Below are 26,083 nucleotides of genomic sequence, written 5' to 3'. Positions count from 1 at the left end.
ATATTGGAACAAACAAATTATTTTTTGTGATATTTTTGTAGACCAAATTCTAATGGATTTTATAAAATGGTTATTAAATTCAAAAATATCTGCAAAGATAAAAACAAAACTATTTGTTGAGTCCCCAATTCCATCATTCAACGATGTGCTTATTCGAAATTGAGATTTATAATTTGTTTCAATTTGTTTTATTTTAAGCTATTATGGTCTCATGATCTGGATCGCAGATTTAAAAAATTAACCTAGGTTGATCTAGAGTTGTCATCTCAATGTTTTTTTTTAAAAAAAGATGTTGTCTTAATTTTTTATAGTCAAACTATATTTTTACCAGTCTTCTAATTTGTCTTTGGTACTATCAAGTTGATTAGGTCACTTTGGGTCAACTCCCACACTTTAATTTTTTTTTCTACTAGAAAATTGTTAGTTATGCCTGAATGTTTCTTTCTACATTAAAAAAATTATTTTGACCCATAACGTAGCACGAGACAATTATCTAGTAGTTACTAGATAAAAATGTTTAAATTTTAAAATTATATTTAGACATTATGTTTGAAATTTAAATTGTATAATTTCAAGATAATTTATATTTGAATTTGAATTGAAATTATACATGTTGAATTATATATATATATATATATATATATATATATATATGTATGTATGTATGTATGTATGTTTAACCCTAAAACAACACCTTAAAATGCTCCAAAATCAAAATGTATCATTTCAATAAAGAAAATAAAATTCCAACTAAAACAGAATTGACAAAAAACTAATAAAGAAAAAGGGATAGTGAGAGTTGTTTATCTTTTATCCATTCAAAAGTATTGTGAAGCCATTGTTTCTACAAAAGCAATCAATTTATGTTTTTTATTGTGTTTAAGAGGGAGAAAGTAAATTAATTATTAGATTTTGTTTGTTTCATGGAAAATGATTTTTCAAAAATTATTTTTTAAAATTTCTTATGTTTATTTATTATTAGAAACGTTGATAAATGAAAAAAAAATCAATAAAAGAAGAACTTGACTTTATTTTCAGGAAAATATTTTTATTTTATTTTGAACAAAAAAACACTTTTCAAAAAATTTTAAAAAATAAAAACATCATGTCTTTTATTGATTATATTAAATTTGGTTCTTAATAGTTTGTTTGCTACATATTTTGTTTTAAATCTTTTTAATTTTGTTTTTGTTCTCAATGTCATCCCTTAGAATTTGATTTTTATATCAACCTTCGTTTTATTATTATTTACTTTTCTTTTATTTTTTTTCTTAATTGAGATATTTTTATTTATCAGATTTGGTTTCCATTATTTTGGTAGTTATTTATTTTTTATGAAATAATTTAAAAAATTATATATTTTTTTAATTTAATCTTCTTTCAACTATTTATTTGTTAGGTTTTGTCCTCAATCTTTTATTGCTATTCCTTTTGTTTGAAGTAATTTATGAAATTAATTTTTTTTAATTTCATCCTCTTTTAGTCTTTTCATTTATGAATTTTAGTCCATATTCTTTTAATAAACGTAAGAAAAAAAATTAAAACATCAATAATTTATTTTTCATTGTATAACCAAACACCAGAAAGTATTTTCCAACTTATGTTCCATGAATCTACCAAACATCTAAAAATAATTTATTTTTTAAGAATTTATCTTCTATAGAAACTACTTTCTAGTAAACAAATATAACATTATTATTTTACGAAAGTTACAAAACTAACATTAGAAAAAAGTTACTTTTCCCATCAGGATTGGTTTCCATTACGTTATAGTTAGTACAAGATGGCATGCTTGCGCGTTGTCGTGGCTTATAAAACATATGTACTTGATAGTGTTATAATTGTGAACCGGCGCTAGATAAATAATAGAAACTAAATGTATGATGGAGCCAATATTTCATGACATAAAAAGAAGTTATGTTAGTGATCAAAAACTTAGAAACTGAACAAAATGATTTATGGAAATCCACAGTATTTTGTGAGGAAAGATATAGTACTATCACCATATGATTTAGCTTTTCTATTAATAAAAAGCAGAAGAAATTACAAAGCTAAATTCTCTACCAACCAAATATTAAAAAAAAAAAAATCAACAAAGATAATTTTGGCAGGAAAAAAAAACTCATGAGAAAAAACGTTGTAGCCATTGACAATGTTTTGTGAGGAAAACTATAGTGCTTTTCCCCAATAAAATCGACAAAGATAATTTTAGAAAAAATCATAAAAAAAAAATATTTAGAAAAATACTGTAGCAATCCATAGTCTTTTGTGAAGAAAACAACAACACCTTCCCCATATGATTTAGTTTTATTGTAATTATAATTCTTAACTAACTCAATATTAAAAAAAAATAAAAAAAGATAACTTTGGAAAAAATCATGTGGGAAAACACTGTAGCAATTTACAGTGTTTTAAAGAAAAAAATTACAAAGCTAAATTCTCAATCAACTCACTATTAAAAAAATAAAATTGACAGAGACAATTTAAAATATATATATATATATATATATATATAAAACACCAAAAAACAGGTAAAAAAAACCATATTGGAAACACTATAGCAATTCATAGTGTTTTGTGATGAAAGCTACAGTGTTTCCCCACATAATTTAGCATTATTTGTAATGACTTATAATTGTAATTCTCAACCAGCTCAATATTAAAAAAAAAAAAACTGACAAAGATAATTTTTTTATTTTGCTAAAAATTAATTTTTTTGTATGTTTTGGATCGTTTTGATGTGCTAATCTTAAAAATAATTTTTAAAAAAATAAAAAAACATCATTTTAATGCATTTCAGTACGAAAAGTATTTTGAAAAATAATCACAACCATACTCCCAAAAACAGACTCAACAGATGTGTAGATGTGGGACTTTACATTGCGTGGTTTGCTATTCAGTGTTCATCAAAATGGTTGAAATCTAGATTGTTTTTTTTCAATTATTAGAAAAAAAAAGATTATACATGAAAAAAAAAGACACGTATGAAGGCTGTTATGATGCTTATTAGTTATTAGTAACTTGATGATAGTAAAGCGATAATGGTGAAAATAACAAGAAGATAGTGTTACTGATTATAATGTTGTTATGTTACTAACAAATTAAAATGGAGTTTACTATTGTGATTCTAGTAATAATATTAATAAAAAGTTGATATTAGTAAACATATTATATCTTTATATCACTCTCCAGTGGCCTTTAAATAGGTTCACGTGATTTGGCTGTAGGTTTTTTTTAAAAAAAAAAACATAAAGGTTTTGCTAATGTGTTTCTTAACATAAAAAATTAACTATAAACTTAAATTTTAATGTATACTAGACATCATCTTTTTTATATACTGAAATATTAACAGATTAGATGATATTTTTTTTATATAAAAAGAAATACATTAAAGTGGTGACATATCAGATCGTGATATACAAAACTTGCGACTTGGATCATAAAATCATGATAAAATGAAGAAAATAAAAAAAAACGAAGAAATTAGAAAGCTCAATTCTTAATGAACAAAAGTATGAAGGATGAAAATAAAAAATATTCAATTTTTTTTTAAAAAAAAAAAAAAAAAACAGCTCAGGACAACTACACCTATTAAACTTGTCACTTAAGTAAACCTGTTAAACCCATCACTTGAGTAAAAACTTGTGGTGTATTGTCATAGGCAACCAAAAATAAAGTTACACTCTTAAAAATATATGTAATAGTACGAGTAAGGATCATTTCTATAGAGAGTATCTAACCTAGTTTTAAGTCTGTGAACCAAAATGAAAGGGGGGCTCTAATAACAACAAAAACAATTTTTTTAAAAAAAAAACTAAGAAACACTCAAATTAAATTATCGAAATCAATCAAAAGAACAAGCTTTTGTCTAAGTCAACATCCATCATCAGGTCTTTTATAACTAATCATCAATGCATATATATCAATTCAAACTTTGAATATTCATCATTAGAACTATTTTCTTATCTCTTCTTGGTTTTAGTTAATTAGAAAACAAGTAATCTAATTAACCTTAACTACTAAATAACTCAAGACAAGTGCTAAAATTTAATCTAATAGCAACCTTAAAACTTAAAGAGATGGATGAAGCTAAACAACACAACCACAAGCAACTGCATTTAATTTAGTTGAATATTCTTTTTAATATTTACTGATTTCTAATGCAACAAAACATTAAATCTTAGTTGCTTCACATATTAGAGAGATCAAATAGTTACAAATTTGATATCTAATGTAGTAGTAGATTGAAAAAAATAATAAACTAGTAGGCCTCCTAGTAATTAAACGAGACAATCATGAAAAATAGGCACTGCAAAACATTCAATACTCAAAGCATAAATTGAACAATGAAACAAAATTAAATCTCACAGTTTTATTGATTCTGAGGCTTTTATTTCCTTCAACCAAATAAATTTAATTACACAATACCATCATGAATCACGAAGGAGAACAAGAAAATAGGGAAGAGAAGAGGAAGAAAGAAGGGAGAAGAGAGAGGTTTGATCTCCATTTTCTTCTCTGACATGTTTTTCTTCCTCTTTGGAAGCCTACAAAATCTCTTAAAAATACTCTGAACATTATTTCCAACAATAACCACCAAATCTGAATATTTAATGAAATTATTAAATAATAAAACAAAGTCCTAATATAATAAGAAAAATGATGTCTTCAACTTGAATTCATGCACCAAGTCTGGATGCTGCTAAAACTAAATCACATCATATTCGATTTGCATGCAAAAGAATGTTCCAGCATGTTAGCAGTACAAGTGTAATAACTTTATACCTAATTTAGATCTCGATTCAAAAAATATCTCTCAAAACTCAAAATATGAAAGTCGTATAGTTATTTCTTAGGGTTCTATAGCATTTTGAATCATAGACTAACTTAATAGAAAGAAAATAAAAATAAGAAATCATAAAGCTAGATTCTCAACCAACTAAATATAAAAAATTAAAGCTAAAAGAAATTAAAAAAAAAACCAAAAAAAATAATTTGATTCAACTCAAGCTAACTCTTTAAACATGCCATTCAAGTCATAAAACCGAGATCACCCTATAAAAAAAACTAAAAATAATTATGATGCTCGATTTCAAAACCAGCTCAACATTAAAGGATGAAATTGAAAAAAAAATCAATTTTAAAAAAAAAAAAAACAAGAAACCTAAGTCAACTCACCAAACTTGTGTCTTAGATCATGAGACCGAGATAATTACATAGAAAAAAAAAAGCAAAAGAAAATTATGAAGCCTAATCCCTAACCAATCCAATATTAAAAGATGAAATTAAAATGAATATCAATTCTAAGGACCCAAAAAAGATTGAAGTCAATTTGGGATAATCTTCTAAACTTGTAACCTAAGCCATCTAAGATTACCCCATAAAAGGCAAATAAAAAAAAAATCATAAAGGCCAATTCTCATTCAACCTAATAAAGAGAGATGAAATTGAAAAAAAAATCAATTAAAAAAGAATAAAAAAGTAAATAACAATAAAAAAAAATAAGAACCAAATTTAACTTATAAAAATGACAGGATCCCTTTTTATTTTGGATAGAATGAAAGTGGAAACCAAGAAAAAAAGAGAGGAGAAAAAACAAAGAAAAATGAGTCGCCACATGCCTCCACTAACAACTCGCATCACACCACCAGGTTGACCTCACCAAGATGCTTCTATAGTCGCCAAGGATGGAGGCGTTATAACATTAAAGGATATTGCACACGTTGTTATAGTGCAACGACTTCCTTCACATGTAGACGCGTATGATGCACACACCAACCTCTTTGACATTACTAATTTGCTATAGTCCCTACAATTGTTGTCAATCTCAAATTTGGTACCTAAAGCCTTGATTTTATTAGATAAATTTTATTTTATTTTATTTCGCAAAACTGAGCATCAACCTTGTGTTATAATGTTTTCTTAACATCGTTGAATCCTCATTTTTTTGCAATCAAATAACATTGTTAGGTCTAGTCCCAAATAAACTCAATTACAAATTAAACCAACTTTTCATGTCTTCATTCTTCCAAGTTCTAGATTTTTTTTCATATTATTCTTAGAATAGTTTTATTTATTTGTTACACAATTTCAAGGTTTTTTTTTTTAATTTCTTATTCAAGTTTCTTGTGTATATGTTTTTCATTAATGTAGATAGTGAGTGTTTAGGATAGGATATTCTATTAAAGATATGTAAAATTTTGATAAATATGATTCAAGGAAGAATTTACTAGAGACTTGAGCAAAACATATAATTCTATTGGCTTTATTTTTTTTTCCTTTTTAGGGATCTAATAGAGACTTTTGCAAATAAAACTAAAACAATAAAGCAAATAATGAGCCATTCAATGATAAGTAAAAATATATAAACACACACTTAAAGGTAAAAATATATTTTCACATATTTATTGCATAGTATAATTCCTCTCGTTCATTGTTTTGAGTGTTATTTATTTTGTTTTAAATTTTTTGATTATTCAAGAATTTTTTTTATCTTTTATATGATTATCTTGATCTCATGATCAAAGTTTCTAGTTTTAAAAATTAACTTGATTTAATTTTGATTTAAAAAAAAACAATTATTTCATCTTTTGATTTAAAAAAAAATATTTATTTTATCTTTTGATTTTAAACTATTAATACTTGAGCTTTTTTTTATCCTTTTCTTCCTCTAAAATTATCTCAGATCCTAAATTAATTAAATTAAGTTCATTCAAACTATAACTATTTAAATTTTTTTTTTGTTAAAAAAAATGATCCGATCTAGCACCTGTACTACACACATGAATTCGTTTTTTAACATAAGAACAAGTTATGTGAGACGTCATCGAAGAAAGACATTAAGGGTGTGTTTGTTTAATTTTTAATTTTGTGTTTACGGTGCAAAAACAAATAGTAAGGTATTTGATAACATACCAAATTGCATTTTATACTGTGAGACCTACTAAAAAATTGAGTTTGAAACATAATTTTTGTGAAACAATTTTTATATAATTTTTTAACTGAGTTTCATAGAATGCTATTTGTTTTTGCGTTTCAAAAATGATTTTGAAAAGTTTTGAAATTTTTTTATTTTTTTATTTACTTCAAATTAATTTTTTTGTGTTTTCAGATCAATTTGATGCGCTGATATCAAAAATAATTTTTTTAAAATAAAATAAAAATATTTTGATGTATTTCTAAATAAAAAGCACTTTAAAAGTATCAAATATTTTATATATATTTTTTACTACATATAAACCCGAACCATAATTTTTACTGTATCTAAATCTAACTAATCATACCTAATTATATATTTTTAAAACTTATTTTATTTTTAATTACATTCAGACTTCCCTGCAAATGATTTACCCTCTCTTATATAATACATGATGTAAGCAAGAATCCTCAACATAGTATAAATAGAGGATGTCTATAAAGGCAGAATCTTAAAAAAATAGACCTTGAAAAATAAGCCTCTTACAACCCACAACCTTCACCTACTATACCTCAACTATTTTTGGAAGCCAGACATCAAAAAAAACTTTTCAAACTCTAAATTATGTTAATTAATTCGACAAAACCTTCCACTTTCCAACAATGGACACCTGTACTGGGCAAAATATTGCCGGCCAGAAGAAACATAGAGCATAAAAAATACACAATGTAGCTACCAGCTGGCAATTCAATGAATTGATTTCAATATTAGGTGGGTGGCCCACATTATTCTTTATCACAGTGGGGAAATGAATTAAAACTTTCCTTTACACTTTGTCAGGGATTAGTTATTCTAATAAATACTTGACCCACGCGTCATATATTTGATTTTCAAATAAAAAAATTATATACATAGATATTTTCAAAAAATATTAGAATTAAAATGATATATAAAAATATTATCTGAAAATAATTTTTTTATTTTTAAAAATAAAATTCATCTATATAAAAAATTAAAAAAGAATTATAAATAAATCAAAAAAAACACTAAAAAGTCTAAATACATAATAAAAAAAAATAATTATCATTTAAAAGAACCTTTCTAAACAAAATGAAAGATAAAAGGATATCAATCTAAATATAAATTAAAAAAAAAAAAAAAGCTATATAAAAAAGTATTAATTTTAAAAAATAATTAGAAAAGAAACAAAGATCAAGCATTGTTGGGCCTGACAGCCCACCTAACCCATTTCGTTAAGGAACATGTGCACGCCTATCTTGGTAAGCTCGTATGATTTGGCCTTCATGTTTTTTTTGTTGCAACTAAGACAGATAACATGTCATCCGCCTCAAATTATTATTATTATTATTATTATTATTTTATTTTTTAAATCAAACGATGAGTTATTTGACTTACACAGATTATGGTCATTATGGTAGCTGAAAATCAAACAATTATTTTTTAATCTATTTTTTTTATATCAAAAACACCTTAGTAATCATGATAAACCTACCAATGACCTTAAAAAAACCAAAAACTATCCCAAAAACCAAAATCAAACCAAGTTCAGATATATTTTTTCATAAACTTTAAGGGTAAAAAAAAAACACCTAATATAAACTTTTATCATCAAATGAAACCATTTGACACAAATATAAACTATTTTGGTTACCTAAATCGGTGTCAATGATATTTTTCTCTCTCTACCATCGAAATCATACGCCCCCTCTCTCTCCTCTCTTAACCAGGGACTAAAAAATAACAAATATGAACTATTGCACTAGAATTGAATATAAAAAAAATTGAGGCCTAAAAGCATATAATTTGCATTATTTTTAAAGTTAGAGGACCAAAATATATCTTTCATGAAACTTCCAACACATCACTCATGTTTGGTGTCCTTTTCATTTCGGTCCATATTCTTTTAATTCCATATTTGACTAAGAAATCAGAAGCAACTAACCTTAAATTAGGATCAAATCATCTAAAATTAAACTTTAGGACAAAATAAATTATTAAAAAATAAATAGGGCCATCCATAATGATTTGTGTGTGCATAAACAGTGAAGAATCCTATAGTAACAATCCCATGTCTTTTAGATTAGCATTTGGTATCATTAGTTCATGTTCATTAATTATATCAACTTACTTAAAAAAAAAAAAATGAAAGGGACAGTAAAAATATGGTTCCCTTATACATTAAAAATATGGTTCCTTTATATCAACTTACTTGCGGACAGAAATAGTGTTTTTGTTGCCTTGTCATTCAAAGAAAAGACCTAATAGGCTAATGGTTAAAGGTAAAAATATCTTTATAATACAATTATTTTGGTATTTTCAAATTGATCAAGAACAAAATAGATATTTTATTTTCTAATTGCATGATAAAATACACTAATGCCCTTAGAAGTGAGAAATTATTAGGTTGCCATAGAGGGTTATTTTTTTTTTTCATATAAAAGTGCATGATAAAATCACCTTTTACTCTTATGCAAAATAATAATAATAATAATAACTAACCAAAAGAGCTGTCTCTATCTTTTCATCTGGTTAAGTACAATAAAAAGATCTAAATATCCTTGAAGTTCAAATTCTTATACCTTGGGTCATAGGGTATTATTGTCATTGCAATATTGGATTTTTTGTTATTATTGGTTTAGGAAAAGGATAGTTTGGTATTTTAATAAATGAAAAGTATTTTTTTAAAATTACATTGATGCATGCTGGACACATGTCAAACTTGTTAGCAACTTTGCTGTTTTTTAACGACAAGTGCAAGTGATTACAATGGCTAAAAATAATGTTCTAGGATAATGTCTAATTCGTCCTAGCATTTCTTCTATGACTTGATGGCGTGTGCATTGAGAGGAATTCCAATTTAATGTAGATGACCATATCTTTTTTCTCCTTCTTTTCTCTCTCTATCTCTCTCTTTTCCTTAGTATTTGCGCCTTGCTTTTTAATTTTTCAAACTAACCCCTCAACTTTAATTTTTTTTCGGTCCAGTCCCTATTATTTTGATTATTATTTATTTTACTTGAAATAGTTTATGAAACTGGAATTTTGTTTTTATTTCATCCTTATTCAATTTTTTTATTTGTCAAATTTAGTTCATATTCTTTTTAATTGCTATTTATGTAATTTGAGATGATTTTTAATATTGATTTTTTTTTGGATTTCACCCTCCATTTTTTTCATATTGGATTTTATCCTTATTCTTTTGATTGTTTTGCCATTTTTTTAGATTGATATGTTTTTTTTTTTTTTATATCAAATTTCATCATTCAACATTAAATTAGTTTGGAATTAAGTTTATTGATTAAGCCCAACTTAATATGTTTTTATCGTTTAGAATTTCACGGGTTGCAAGTTTTGAGAATTAACTCAACTTTAGAAAGTTCGCCAGAGATTGCTTTGTTTTTTTAATCATTCTTTAAGCTAATGTTTTTAGAATTTTATCATTTAATATTTATTTAATTGAAGATTGAGTTCTATTTGTTTTTCTATGTCTTTTGTTTTATCCTTTATTTTTTTATTTAATTGAGTTATCTCGAGTTTTTTTTATTTTTTATTCTTTGTTAAATTAATTCTTTTAAAATAAATTTTATTTTAAAATAAAATAAAATTAATTAATTGAATATAGATCTAATGAACAGTGAATCGCTCTCCCCCAGCCAAAAGCTTTAAAACCTTACCTTACTAGATATTTCTACAAAAAATACTTATTTAAATCAATTGTGACAGGCAATATATAGTTAAATATCATACCTCCTCCCTATCCCATGGAAAATACAAAAGAACTTTCAAGGCTTGTAAAAGTCTTCAAGATAATAATTTTCAATCTTATCTTCAAGGACTTGGGACATTTCAAGCAGGTGTAGGATGACACTACCTATGCCCGCCTAATAGTCTTTTTTTAATCTCAATTTATATATTTAGCCGAAAAAGATGTATAAACAAATGTGCTAACGACTCCATGTTTGTTTGTAGTAAGAAGTTAATTTTTTTTAAAAAATATATTAAAAATATATTTTTTAAATATTTATTTTTAATATTATCAAAAAATTTAAAAATATTAAAAAATTAATTTAAAATAAAAAATTTAAAATTTTTAAAAACTCCGGTCCTTAAAGCTTTTTTAATATTGATTTTTTTTTTTGTAATTATGAATATTTATATCAGTTTAGATATATTTTAAGTAATTTTTTAATTAATTTTTTAAAATTATTAAAGTTAATAATTATGTATGTTTTATGTTTTTGAGATTTATAAAACTATTGGCATTTTTCTTGTAGTAAATGCAAAATAATATTGATCTGGATTCATCCAATGATTGACTCAGCCGTCTAATTTGACTTAATTCCATAAACTTATAAATAGTTAACCACCACCATCACCACCACCCACAACCGGCAGAAAGGCATAATAATTAACTCCTTGGCGTAAATTGGCATCATATCTCTCCGGTCAACTCATGCATCCCAATGAGAGGCCAATATTTGTGCACAAGCATTGTAACGAGCAAATTAATTTTTTATGAAACCAATTATATTAATTGGAGGGGTTAATCGATTAATTATTATATTTCGCAACAATTCTACAATCGAGCTCCCAAAGGAATCCCCGCTATTCACTTTTTTTTTTCAAGTTATTTTATATTTAGGATAATTTTTTTAAAATAATTTTTATTTAAAAATATATCAAAATAATATTTATTTTTTAAAAAATTATTTTTAATATTAACACATCAAAACAATCTAAAAAAACTAAAGCAACCCCTTAATTTAAAACAAAAAAAATTTAAAATTTAATAAAAAAATAATTTAACCCGGGCTCCAAACAATAACTTATAGTGTTAAACACATCCATGCAAAAAGTAAATCTTAAGTTGGTAAAACAATAAATTAAAGTTTCTTTATATAAGTAATTTAACATAAAAATGTTATGTTACGATGTCTTTGTTTGATTAAACAATTAAATTGATTTTTTAAAATATTTTTTTTATTTAAAAAAATATTAAGTTTATTATTTTTAAATGTTTTTATATTCTAATAATAAAAATCTAAAACTTATAATTTTAATATTTTTTAAATTAAAAATTACTTATTCAAAAATACTACGCATCACATTACCAAACAATTCCTAATAAATCATGATACCTAAAATCAATCCATTGTGGACAATATCTTTTCATCAAAAGAATCAGTGGATCAGAACCTGCCTCCACCCTACAGAATCGTGCATAAAAAACACACACTAATAATATCCAAACAATCCATCAAAAAATCTCTTTCTGACAAGTGACAAGTCGTTCTCTCTCTCCTCTCTCCCTCTCCTCTCTCTCAATTTTTATAATCTTAAAAATTTCCTATTTTAGTTTCTGTCTCTGTAAAAATCCAACATTAATTCATTCTACTCTCTCTATCTCTCTGTCTCTGTTTCTCTCTCTCTCTCTCTCTCTCTCTCCCATTACCAAGACCAAATCTTCTGCAACAAGCACTCCTTAACAACCTCTCCAACTCTATTTCCCTTCTTGCTTCAAGGTAAAATCCTCTGTCTCTCTTGCCATAGATGAAATGGGTCTTCTTTTTCTTGGCTTTTAGTCAACCATGCCATAGTTTGCTTCTTCTTAAATTATGTTACTTCCTTCTGATGTTGTTTGCTGTAGTTCTTAGTTACCAAGGTAATAACAACGTAGATTTTTATATCATTTGAAGGGCTCAATACACTTTTTTACATATAAAGTACTTGTAGTTTACTGCTCATGACATGTTTTACGTTCTGGGTGCTTAGGATTTTAATTCTTTGATTACTTGAATTTTATTGTACAAGATCTGAACTTTCATGGTTTGATATTGATGTTTTAGCCATTGTTAGGTAAATACTTGTTCATTATAGTAAAACTGTTTATTGGATTTAGATCTGCTTATTAGAGGCTCTGCATTGTGGCTTTTGGAGGAAAATATTATTCAGATCTGATCTGTCTCTCGGTTTAGCTTTTGAGGGGCTAAGATGCTTCAGCTTGTTGTGGTGTCTTCTTCTAATGATGAAATGGTTGTTTAGGATGATTAGATGCTAATCAGGATATTTACCTTTAACTTTACTTGCTTGTATTCTCGACATACGTTTCGTTGGTTAGGTTGGTAAGATGTGACATGAGTTTAGAAGATGATTTTCTAATGTAGTGGCTCCTCCTTTATGACATGTGATGAAAATGATCCGTGGGATATTTGAGTATAGCAAGTTTGGAGATAACTAATTTGATTTTTTGTTACATTATTGCATGAAGCTTTAGGGTAGTGGAAACTGAAAACTACAGTTATCTAAGTGGCGATTGGTTACCTTTTCTTTTCTCCTCAAAGAAATGAATTTTTGAATGCTGTGAAATACTATAGTTTCTGCTTTGACTTTTGTTGTTCCCTTTATTTAATCATGCCAGGAATTTATCATCTCCAATGAAAATGGAAGTTAGAGGAGGCTGAGACTTGCTAACTTTTATGGCTGTCACTGGTAGGATTTTTTTTTCCCCTTTAAAATTCTAATCTGATAAGTACATGTTGGTTTTTCAGCTTCATAATATTTTGTGTCCTTCTTTTGTAGATATTCAGGCAATGTTTGCAGGAAGAGACTATTTTAGAGGTTTAGAAGGTATCCTGTATAAAACAACTGAAAGGAACTACTTTAAGAGCAGAACATCTAGAATGGAATATGTATCAGACTGGACAAATCACAGAAAATCCTCAGCATTTACTTCTCAAGTGATTTGTGGTGCAACATTTTTCATGCCTTGGTCTCTGAAAATTCCTATAGGTGATGGTTTCCATGAGTTTCTTTAATCGATTGTCTTTTTTTCTTTCTAAATCATCTTCCTAGGGAGAGGTAATAGACAAAAAACAAGAATCGTCTGCTTCTCTCTAGATTAGTTGAAAATGCTTGGGATTGTGAGTGGAAAGAAAAGATTCACAGAAGCAAACATGACTTTGTCCACTTTGATCACACAAGATTTCAAGAGTAACCCTCGATTAGCTTCTCAGATCCCCTATGATATTGACAGCCCCATTCTACCCGGGCTGCCAGATGATGTGGCAAAGTATTGCCTTGCACTAGTTCCTCGCTCCCACTTCCCAACCATGGGTTCTGTATGCAAGAAATGGAGGTCTTTTCTTAAAAGCAAAGAACTCATAACCATACGAAAATTAGCTGGTTTGCTAGAGGAATGGCTCTATGTCTTAACTATGGACTCTGAAGCAAAGGAAAGCCACTGGGAGGTTTTTGATTGTTTAGGACACAAACATCAACTTCTACCACCAATGCCTGGTCCAGTTAAGGCTGAGTTTGGGGTAGTGGTTCTAAATGGAAAGCTTCTTGTCATGGCTGGCTACTCAGTGATTGATGGTACTGGCTCTGCCTCCGCAGATGTTTATGAATATGATTCTTGCCTCAACAGGTTTGTTCCTTGTACAAGCATGGGACTCACCCTCCCCCTATTGTTATGAGCTGAATTTATATTTATTTTCTTCTTTTTTTCCCCTGTTTGGTTGGAAGTTTGAGATCATATAATTTGATTTAATAATCAAATCAATTTCAAGTCTTCTTGTAATTGGTAACTGATAGCTTAGCCTATTGATTTGATGGCATTTTGCTGGCAAGAGGGAATAGGTTGGTTTGATGATTCTGATATTTTTTTTTAGATAAGAGATAATTCTGACATTTTAAATTAGTGGATTTTATGGAACAATTTGCATTTGTTAGTTTGAAGTCTTTATGCTTATTTTTTGAGTTCTATGAATGATCTTTCATGTAAATCAGTATGGAATCAGGTATGTTATTGGCATTTACTAGTTGTCCGACCAACTGATTAGTTTCTCAATTTGGAGAACCATTTTGTTGGAAAGGACATGTAAAACCCAAGAAAGTATGTCCTTGTTTAGGGTTGCTCGTTTGTTATTTTTGGTCTTTGTTACCAAATGGTTATATGCTTATTTCCTTTGGGAATTGTTTTCTTATACTCACTGTTTTACTGCATTTTTTTCATAATTGCAGTTGGAGGAAATTGGCAAGCATGAATGTGGCTCGCTATGAGTTTGCTTGTGCAGAAGTTAATGGCAAAGTTTATGTTGTTGGAGGCAATGGGATGGATGGTGATAGTCTCTCTAGTGTCGAGATGTACAATCCTGACACTGACAAATGGACCTTGATAGAAAGTCTTCGCCGCCCTAGGTGGGGTTGCTTTGCCTGTAGCTTTGAGGGGAAACTTTATGTCATGGGAGGAAGGTCAAGCTTCACTATTGGCAATTCAAAATTTGTTGACGTGTACAATCCTGTAGGACACACTTGGTGTGAAATGAAGAATGGCTGTGTCATGGTTACTGCTCATGCTGTGCTGGGAAAGAAACTCTACTGTATGGAGTGGAAGAACCAGAGGAAACTAGCTATATTCAGTCCAGAAGACAACTCATGGAAAATGGTACCAGTTCCTTTGACTGGGAGCTCAAGCATCGGGTTTCGGTTTGGGATACTTGATGGAAAACTGTTATTGTTCTCTCAAGTGATGGAACCAGGTTATCGTACTCTATTGTATGATCCTGATGCATCCCCAGGCTCAGAGTGGCAGACTTCCCAGATAAAGCCGTCTGGATGGTGTTTGTGCAGTGTGACCATCAAGGCATGAACAAATGCATTGATTGAGAGCTTGGAATCTTTCATTTGGTATTTTCAATTTTCCAATCTAGTTGTTTTGGATCTCTTGGCACATTCATTCTTGCCCCCAAAACAATTCATGCATATGGCATGTGGTGGAACTATTAAAACTGGATTGTGTTATCAATTTTTCATAATTTCATGGAGTATATTTGTGTTTGGTTCATGAGGGGCTCAGTTTAACTTGTGTACCTGGCCAGATCTCTTCTGTTTTTTCCCAGCTATACCTTGGACCATTGAGCAGAAAATAATTAATCCCTCCATTAGGGCCTAAGCAGGTATTCCTTCAAGGGGACATTGATCTTAGTGCAGGGAACATGGCTTGAAGTTTCTGTGATTCTCGTTTGTTTGATGGTGTTTCCTATGGAAAAGAAAGAGGATCTGCTTAGAATCCTGAAATGCGTTTCCTACCTTGCCATTTATTGTTTTCAAATTGTTAAACAATAATTAAACAATGCGTTTCCTATGGAAAAGTTAAACCTTTGATACGGAGTTTGAAATTGTTTAGCGAAGAGGCTGATGCTTTGATTGGATGGCAGGTAAGAGTGTTTACAAATCAAAGCAGCTCTCTCTTCAAGGAGGAACGGCGAACATGGAATTTAGGGGTTGTTTAAAAGCGTGTCGATTTATTTTTTAAATTGTATTTTTATTTAAAAATATAGTAAAATAATATTTCTTATGTTTAAAAAAATTATATTTAATATTAATATATTAAAATGAGCTGAAAAAAATAATTTTAATTTAAATAATTTTTTAAAAAATCATAAAATTTGTGCCCCATGCTGTGTTACAGGCCAACCAAATTCTTTTTCTAACAAAAAAGAAATGCCAAGGAAAATAAAAATCTTAGGCTTGAGTTATTGGTTTATTGGTTTAATTAGTCATTTAAATAATATGAATAAAATAACATGATGATAAAAAATAAATTGATAAAATTTTTTCTAAAAAAGACAAAAATAAATTTGACTTGAACCCCTTTGATTACTAAACAATAATGTTAGGGTAAAATTAAAAATACATGAAGAGGCTTTTTGGTAATATGATTACGGATAAATACATATATTACCCATAAAAAACATGGCTGTGCCGTAATTTTTGTAGAAACATAATTTTACTGCTTCTTATGGGGAGGAATCACTGAACAATGGAGTTATGTTCCACTGTCGCAATGTTCATTAAAGTGAACAGTTTTTTTTTTTTCTTTTCTTTTGAAAAACTAGTACAGTGAATTTTAATTCACAAGCACTGTTCACGTGAATATTTTTTTTTTGAAAAACCAGTATATTTAATTGATTTCACTCTCATTGTTTCCGTGTACATGAACAATAATTTTTTTTTTTGTTTTTCAAAAAAAAAATAGTTTAAGGTGAATTAAATTTACTCGTACTGTAATCTCAATTTTATTTCTGATAATATTTTACCTAATTTTATTGCACACTAAAAAAATCATGAAAATTATAGTTCTTGTTGGATGAATTTTGTACGTAATGGAATTGTAGATAGTTTAATGGAACAATAATAAAAAAACATAAAGTATGATATGATGTAATAGCAATAGTTAAATCTATCATATTTAAATTAAAAACCATGAATATATATATATATATATATATATATATATATATATATATATATATATATATATACACACTCAATTTCAAAAAGCATTCTTAACCAATTACATTAAACTATTTTTTGTTCAATCCTCAATTTTAATCACAGTTTTAACCAAATCCAAACTAACCTCATCTAAAAGTACTTTTTATAAAACAATTTTTTTCAAACCACAACCAGAACAGCTACTGCAAAACCAAACACACCCTAATAAAGTAAAAATAAAAAACCATTATATAAAGTTAACTTGCAAACTCTACATCCATGAGTATAAAGAAAATTAGAAAAAACAAATATGAAGACTAATTCATAATAAATCAAATGATAATGTAATAATAAAAAATAGTGAAAAAAAGTTGATTCGAGCCTACTCAAGTTAAGATACAAAATCTCTAACACAATCGTGATACAAGAATAGCCACATTTAAAAATAAACTGAATAAAATTATGAAGCTCAATTATTGAACAACTCAATCTTAAATGACAAATAAAAATAAAATTTAATTATAAAAAGCAACGGAAAAAAAATCCAAGTCAATACAGGTTAACCATTCAACCACGCGATCATGGGCATAAGATCAGAATAACTCAATAGAACATAAAGGAAAAAAAATCACAAAGAATAATTTCCCATAAATCAAATATTAAAATATGAAATTGAGATAAATTAATTTTAAAAAAGAACAAAAAAAAACATCAATTCGCATTAATCTTTAAAATCGATGACCCTGATCATGAACCCAAGACTAACCCCATAAAAGACAAATCATAAAAAATAACAAAGCAACACTCTAAAAAAAAAAAAAAAACCCCAAGTAAACTCGGGCGAACTTCTTCAACATGGTTTAATATCTAAAACTTGCAACTCGTAAAACCCTTTACTGAGTTCAATTAAAAAGCTTAATTCCCAACCAATTTAATTTTAAAGAATGAAATCGTAAAAAAATATCATTTTAAAAAACTTTCCAAAGCAAAAAGAATATTAAAAAAAATAGAGATCAAATTTGATAAAAAAAATCTAAAATAATTTCAAACAAAATAAATAGTAATAAAAAAAATAAGAATCATATTTAAAAGATTAAAAATAAAAAGGGTGAAATTGAAAAAAATTTATAATTTTATAGATTATTTAAAATAAAAAAAAAATAAAAAAAAGAACATAGACCAAATGTGAAGGGAGAAAATTTGAAGTGATTGGTCTGAAGTTTTGAAGGGGATAACATGAAATTCAAGGATAGAGAGAAGAAGAAAAAAATAGTTGTCGGCACCAAAACAGAGGTGTGGTAGGCACATGTGATGCAACATTACAGAGAAGACATCGAGACCTTTCAAACACTGCCCTGGAAGTTAGCATTTGATGATCTAACAACCTCTCACGCGCCATCCCCTTGCTGACATGTTTTTTTTCATATAATATTTATTATAGTGTCAAATACAATAATACCCTTGAATAACTTTCATATTAATAATAAAACAAATATAAAAGGATAAAAAAAACTTCTAAAAAAGTTATTTTAATTTTATCTTTAAGACAACAAAATAATTTTATTATTTTGAATTTTTTTTAAAAAGAACATAACATCCCTAATTAAAAGACATTCTAATTTTTTAATCTAGTGTTAGTTAATAATTTTACTGTATAAAAAATAAAATTACTAACTTAACCCTGCACAAATTATTAATGACAGTTTTCTCATGGTAAAAAAACAACCTTGTCCCCAGTCAAAGGTTTGATGACACGAGCAATTTAATCATTAATACTGTTTTATTTTTTCTTATGAACAATAATTTCCGGATTCATGGAGGCCACTTCAACTAGCTTAGAGCTGAGGTTGGAATCAGTGTGGTTTCTAACACTCACCAAAACTCATGGTGGGGTTTAAGATAAAGTTGCTCATTGTGAATTCCAAGAAATTCCTGAAATAACTTAAAATTCAATTTTGCATATTTCGAATGAGGCCATTTGATGGCACTGAAAAACAATGTCAAGAGCTAAATGTTGTCTGAATGTCTACTCAATTTCTAAGAGATTGAGACATTGTCTACTCAATTTTGCATGGTCTAACTCACAATGCATGAAAACAACAGACATTTGAGATGGTTGGCCTACCCGACAACATCATCAAGTAAGCACATCTTGGATGGCCCTTCAGCCATTGAAGATGGGAGATGCATCTCCCTTCATGGAAGTCCAAATTGTGAAGCTGTCTCAAGAGTCAGTTCACAATCTCTATGCCTGCTAAAGGAGTTCCTGAATGAAGTTGAAGGGCAACATCTCCAACAACCTGTAGATTTACACAATTAGCAGAGCGAAAAACAGTCCAAATAATCTAAAGAAATCTACATCGAAAAGGGCTATGATAAAAGATTGCGTGTCTGAGAGAAATTATGCCAAGATTTCATACTCCTCAGCTAATTTATTGTACCGGTCATATTGGCACTGTGTTAAAAGAAAATGTAATCCTTGATTATAGCAGGTGAGAGAAAAACATTGGGTGCATGGCTATTACAAATATTTGGTGGCATGAATACTTTTGAGAACCTATAAAGGATTTAAATATTTCTGAAGAGGTAGATGCAATGATCTTAGATTGCATCTATCACTTGCCTAAAGTTGTAACTTAATACCAGGTTATTTGTTATCACCTCAAGAATCCGGAGGATCTGTTTAAGGTTCATACCTTAGCCATGGATCTGTAAGAGTGTTCTGTAACCCCTGCAACATGAGGACTGATTATAACATTGTTGAATTTGAGAATTGGGTCATCAGGATCAAATGGCTCAGTCCAAGCGACATCAATTCCTAAGCCCCCTAAATGTCCAGACTCAAGGTGATGCACAACAGCGTCGTAGTCCAAGAGACCTCCTCGAGCAATATTTACCAAAAGGGCACCCTGAAAAACATATATTATAGTGTGTTGAATGATTAGGCAGAGAAGTAAAAAAATTAACTAGACCAGATAAGAAAAAAGCTGACATGCTTTATTTATTGACCATCACCTATACATAATCATTAAGAACAGTAGTTCTAAGCACTCTTGTCTATTGCACCTCATAAAAAAGTAAACAAGTGTGGATCACAAGAGAAAATTCTGAAGGACAAAGACGCGTCACAATTTCATGCAAACAAGGAAAGTTTCCAGCACAAAGGAGTACAAGTAACACAAACCTTTTTCATTGAAGATATGAATGATTTGTTCACAATACCAGCCTGAGAGTGCAATAACCAAAAGTTGTGAGTTGGACAATCCATCTTGTAGCACAGACATACTATTGGATTAGCCAATCAATTATATAAAATAGACATGTGGAGAGAAATACAATACAAGTATGATGCAAAAAAAATAGACATCTCAAACAGAAAATGAAAAAGCATAAATATCAGTTGACATTATTTTAGCAAGTTCAAATTAAAAATTAGAATAGGAGAAAAATCCAAGGGTTGAATAGAAATATAGGACAATTGTTTTCACATTCAAATTCTTTGTCGCCCAAATTGCTCATTGATATCTTACTTCAAGCAGTTCATTGAATAGACCAATCAGTTAAATCCAAATCTAGACCTCCAAAAGTAAATAAATAAGCTAAAAATGTTACCATTAACTCATGAACAGAGTATAAAATTAGAAAGAAAAGCATGGCCTTCTTTCATTTGACATATAAAAGGTATGAAACTAATTTCAAGAAGGAAGTACAGACAGAGTTAAAAGACAACAATTAACAAATGATGGAGAGGGAATAAATTGTAAGATTTCTTTCCTTATCTATGCTATATTAATTGAAAATTTTCCTTTTTTGATAGGCTAGAACTTTTCCTTTGATGTAAGAATTTTGACAAAATACACTGAAAACTAAAAATGTATGAGAACATTTTCCATTATGTAATAAGATTTTTATTCTAGACAGGAAGGAGGTGGTGAAGCAGAAACGAAGTCAAATAAAGACTTCTTTTTGCCATGCACTCGGGATGAATGCAATTGATCAAGAATTCGTTGTGCTAGCTGGCAACTTGTCCAAATGAGCCAACTCCAAGTCCACTGAGCATCTCCATTTCAATGCAATCCAATAGGAAATCTTTCCAAAGTACACAAAGTACAGAAGAGAGCATAGGCTTACTGTCTCTTTATTCATACTCAAGCAACAAACAACTATGTCTGACTCTCCAGCAAACTTGTAAATATCTTCATGACTGCCCTTCTCGTCAACCAAATTATCATTGGTACCATTTTCAATTAGGAAACCTGAGCATATGTAATGAATAAATAAAAAGCCTTCAGATCAATTTTGTTATGCTACAGTGAACTCTTGCATACCATCGGATTGAAGAGAACCTTCAGAATGCAGTGCCCAGCTCCTTTTTGTGGCAATAATCTTGACACCGAATGGTCGCAAGCGCTTTGCCAAATCAATCCCTATATTTCCAAACCCCATAATGAATACCTACAGAAGCCAAAAAATCCAGCAAGGATATGGGATTTTCAAAAATCAGAGAAGATCACAAAAAGGTAGATGGAAACAAATATAAAGACTTTTGAACTAATTGTTTAATTTTAATAAGTAAGTACACCATAAATTCAAGTTCAAATGGTAGAACAGAGGTCTTTCCAAATTAAAATTTTCTCTGTAGACTTTGACTACCACCACTAATGAGTCCTTTCCTCACAGACTGCTTTATTTACTAGAGGAACTCAGACTTGTTACTCGAAAAGAACATAGTTTTTTAAGCTTCTGTCTCTCACATCCCCAAAGCCTGTAATTTTATAATTCTTGCACTAATAAATGACTTGTGCTCTCTCTTTTAAGTACCCTTAAAAATATTTTGAATTGTAAAAAGAGACTTATTTGAAGAAAAATGACGGACTTTAATTGGAGCTAGCAATTTATATTTTTTGCTGTATGTGTCTGCACACTCGCATAAACACATACACAGTTTTCTATTAGCATAAATACAAACAAGTGCGCATTTGTTTATATACATGTACTGTTCAATCAAACTTTACATAGAGTTATGGCCTTTTATGTCTTCAATTTAGGATTGCCATGCCAACAGTCAGATACTATATCTCCATGCTGACACCAGGAGCTTTGTTATCAAACCATTCATTATATATTTTTGCGTAACAGAACTTAAAAAACAGAGTTCTCATTTCTTTATTCAATTTGCAGATTGTATCTAGAATTTACGTTGTCAACATTCATTCCTTGTGTGTTTTTGTGAAAATCACATAAACATTAAACCAAGGAAAAGAAAATCTATCTGCCAAATATTCATGGAATTTTTAAGAGAAGTAACCAAGAAGAATATTAGACGAGGATGTAAAAAAAAACATAAAGATCTATACTCACTGTCTTGCCAAGTAGTGTCTCACCAACTGGTACTCCAAGCCTTTTCTGCTTTATGGAAATCTGCATCTCATTCTATAGCAGTAACACAAGTTACTCTAATGATATAATAAGTTCATTCAGAAAACAGGTAGCATAGCAAATAAAATAATCGCAGCATGCTAAAGTGAGGATTCATTAAAAGAGTGCTACCACAGTGCATAGACAAAGCCAATTTTGTTCAAGGGAAAAAAAGGACAAAGCCTGCTTCTTGGGGAAGCCAGACAGTTGTTATGAAACCAGTGCTGATGTGCACAGATTTTACAGATACATGACCTCGTAATAGGGATGATAGTGCTCCCTGAAAAGTAGCCTGACATGGTGATGCATGCAGGATGACAGAGTCATAAGAAATTGGACAACTAAACAACAAACGAACAACAGTATCGGAGACAGGCTTAGAATCAGAAAGGCCTTGGAATCAGGAATGGGCATAGAACAGAAAATGAGCCTGTTAAGATTGTGCACCTCAATATCTTCATTTTGCCAATCAGCAACTTATGTTGTTTGTTATTAAAGCACTCATAAGAAGCATGACATCTTTTAACCATACACTGTATTTTAAAGATGTCACTCAAATGATATCAAGGGCAAGTAAGATACTCTATCAATTCAAGTCTTTTTTGATTCACGGATCATATAAAACCATAAGTTCACAGAAAATTCTGTGTTTGAAATAATTTGTCCACTTTTGTCCATAAGTTATTTAGAGATTTTAACTCAAATTTCACTCAAACCTCAGAAAGTTGAATTAGATTCTGAATAAAAGATCATCACATCGAAGAAGCACAAAGAGAAATAATTAAAGCACCCAGTCATTGTTGTCAAAAGAAAAGGATTTTAACATAAACCATAGTTATCAAAACTCAAGTAACATTTCAAATGTGACTAAAAAGCCATTTGCGAGTCAAACAAATTATATGCTACCTGCCTTTTCTGAACAGCTAGTTCCAGAATCGAAATGATTTGGTATCATAACAGCCCAAAAAGCATTTTGGCCCAAAATAAAGCTCAATAGTGGAAGAGGATCCACATAACTGAGTCGAACTTTGAGACAGAGTCTTAGTTTAGTTGAGCTGAGATTAGAACAGAGTAAGAAAGTTATTTCTAGTAACTAAATAAGCACAGAAACCTGTTTCCGAAGAAGGCCCAACATTAAATATATGGTCATCTCTGCACATGATGCTGCATTTCCAGTCACATCACCTGGAATTCTGGCGACTTTAATTCCGTACTTTGTAGCAGCGTCAATATCAACTCCTTCATGCAAAGATTTATGATAGGCAACCAATTTTGATAGTGATGCATCAGGATAAAGAAAATAAGAATGGATCAGGCTGATAGGATACCAGAAATGTCAAAATTATGGTAATTTAGATTGTTACCTTCAAGACCAACACCAAACTGCATAATAAGTTTCATCTGAGTTGCACGGGATATAATGTTTGAAGTTAGCCGCATGTTTTTTACTATGCAAATGTTGTAGTTTGATATAACATCAGGCACGACAGCAAGTGGGACATCATCAACCTACAAGAAGTTAGCAAATAGCAATATACCAACTGAATACATAATGAACAGGCAGTAGAAAAATTATCTAAACAGTAAATATGTTTGAAGTAATTATCTTGTCATTTTTTAGGAAAAAAATAAAGGAATAGAACGTATAGGTTAAGCAAAATGTCACAGGCAACTTTTGGAAAATATCTAATATACTTTCAACGAATGCATTAAGTGGTTGGTAAAAGCAAAAAAACGCCTCAGAAAGGAATGAATTCTTTCAATCTACAATGCTAAGAATATGTATAAGAATTCAGCCACGGAGAAATAATGCAGACAAGGACAGTACCTGGATGAAAGGGTACTTCTGCAAGTATTCTTTAGTGTACTGATGAGAAGCAGGGAAATATGGCCCACAAAAGAGAACACGAGTGATGTGCATGTCACTGTTCCCAACCATTTGCTCCACCTTACTCAATGTATCTGCAATGAACAAACACTATGCAATGAAAACAGTAAAAGTTATAAATAACCGTTCTTTGTATTATCTACAGGAAAAAAGAATATTCTTGGTTAGTGAATGTGCTTGAAAGGCCAGGTAAATTGTGCAAAGTGCAAATTCCATTTCAATGAAATCATATGGTGAAACTTCCTCATGAAGGAATAGGTGCAATCACTCCTTTTTAAATAAAGGGAACTTACTGCTAGCCTTTGTTGAAATAGATTCAAACATAGTCACTGGGAGCGTGCATTTCCAATAAATACAACTAAATTTTATATAAAAAAATGGATTTCACATGAGAATAGTAACATGCTTCAAATGTCATTACTGAATATCCAAATATCAAATAATATACCACTGTCTAATCGGTAAAAACTAGATTCTGCGAGTGGGATTAACAAATCATACACAGCTGGCTTAAATTTGGAGAGTCTGAATTCCAAGCCTACAGCCTGTTTAACACTACAACCAAATTGCAGTTATATGGCCTCTCATCTTTACATCCTTAAATAAAAAGAAGGCAAATCAGTGCAACTATATGTGGACTTCCCAACCTCCCCAAGACACAAGCCAAGATTTACTAACCAAAGCGAGCTCAGCCATGCCATCTCTCTCATTAACCAGCACTCAATCAATACAATAGGTACAGCATTTTTATGCTCATAGTAAAGACATTCATTTTGATGATTAGTTGAAAGATCTAAGAGTACGAGAATAATAAGGATTCTTTCATTCCTTAATGAAAACTCAATCTTTCACATTCTGATTCATGTTCTCCGCATTTTATAGACTTCACCTGAACATCATCCATTTCCCCAAATCATATCTCAGGCCAGAGCTGCGCAATCAAGGATAAGTTGACAACAATATGAACTTGCAATTAGACCCTCTTGGCTCCAATGTATATATCCATATTCCAAAGCTAAAGAACATTGATTTTCAAGAATTTCTAGCTTTAAATCAGACTAAATTTGCAGTAATCCAACATCACTGAGCATCCTCATTCAAAAGGAATGGAATGAATATTAACTAGAAATAATCATTAATGTCCAAGTTCGCAATTATAGGAAAGTATAAAGCACACAAAGATGCCACTCATGTCTCACTTCAAATAGCAGGACCAAGTCATTAATAAAACTAAAAAAGAAATCAAAACCATTAAGAAATGTTAGAGAAAAAAACTTTAGAACACATAAAACCATCATCAGATTGTCCGAGAAACAAACAGACAAGAGAGAATCAGAGATGACATAAAGAAGGGAAAAAGAAAAGGAAATTTAGGAAATGGGTTGTTGCTTACCAGTAGAGAAATGGAGAGGTGAGAGATTAGAGAGGGTTAAAGCACAGGGGAGGCCGCAAGTTCTCTTCACAGCATTGATCAGTGTCGTCTTATTAAGACGGTTGCAGAACATCATCACGCTTTGGTTTATCGTTATAATAACATCTAAAACCATAGAAAATTCTTTTGC

General features: G+C 29.5%; 2 protein-coding genes across 4 annotated transcripts; one reads left to right on the top strand and one right to left on the bottom strand.

The window, feature by feature from the left end:
* The first annotated feature begins 12,299 nt into the window (after positions 1 to 12,299).
* Positions 12,300 to 15,782, top strand: LOC118035488 (F-box/kelch-repeat protein At1g67480). The gene is made up of 4 exons (XM_035041072.1): positions 12,300 to 12,459; positions 13,356 to 13,426; positions 13,517 to 14,363; positions 14,960 to 15,782. Exons 3-4 carry the CDS (start codon positions 13,846 to 13,848, stop codon positions 15,585 to 15,587), a joined length of 1,146 nt encoding a protein of 381 aa, XP_034896963.1. The 5' UTR covers positions 12,300 to 12,459; positions 13,356 to 13,426; positions 13,517 to 13,845; the 3' UTR covers positions 15,588 to 15,782.
* Positions 15,783 to 19,144: 3,362 nt separating this feature from the next.
* LOC118035489 (uncharacterized) lies at positions 19,145 to 26,083 on the bottom strand. 3 transcript variants are annotated; one of them, XM_035041074.2, is made up of 10 exons: positions 25,915 to 26,083; positions 24,462 to 24,595; positions 23,998 to 24,142; positions 23,745 to 23,872; positions 22,577 to 22,648; positions 21,562 to 21,670; positions 21,347 to 21,471; positions 20,400 to 20,441; positions 19,912 to 20,124; positions 19,145 to 19,515 (listed from the first exon to the last, which is right to left on the bottom strand). In XM_035041074.2, the coding sequence occupies exons 1-10, from the start codon at positions 26,066 to 26,068 to the stop codon at positions 19,447 to 19,449; spliced, it is 1,191 nt and encodes a 396-aa protein (XP_034896965.1). In that variant the 5' UTR covers positions 26,069 to 26,083; the 3' UTR covers positions 19,145 to 19,446. The 3 variants fall into 3 exon arrangements, with proteins under 3 accessions (XP_034896965.1, XP_034896964.1, XP_034896966.1); XM_035041073.2 differs by having other exon boundaries at positions 21,544 to 21,670; positions 25,915 to 26,079; XM_035041075.2 differs by having other exon boundaries at positions 21,544 to 21,670; positions 24,462 to 24,611; positions 25,915 to 26,078.

This window comes from Populus alba, chromosome 13, assembly GCF_005239225.2.
Source record: "Populus alba chromosome 13, ASM523922v2, whole genome shotgun sequence".
Classification (NCBI taxonomy): domain Eukaryota; kingdom Viridiplantae; phylum Streptophyta; class Magnoliopsida; order Malpighiales; family Salicaceae; genus Populus; species Populus alba.
This window is presented reverse-complemented; position numbering and strand designations above follow the sequence as displayed.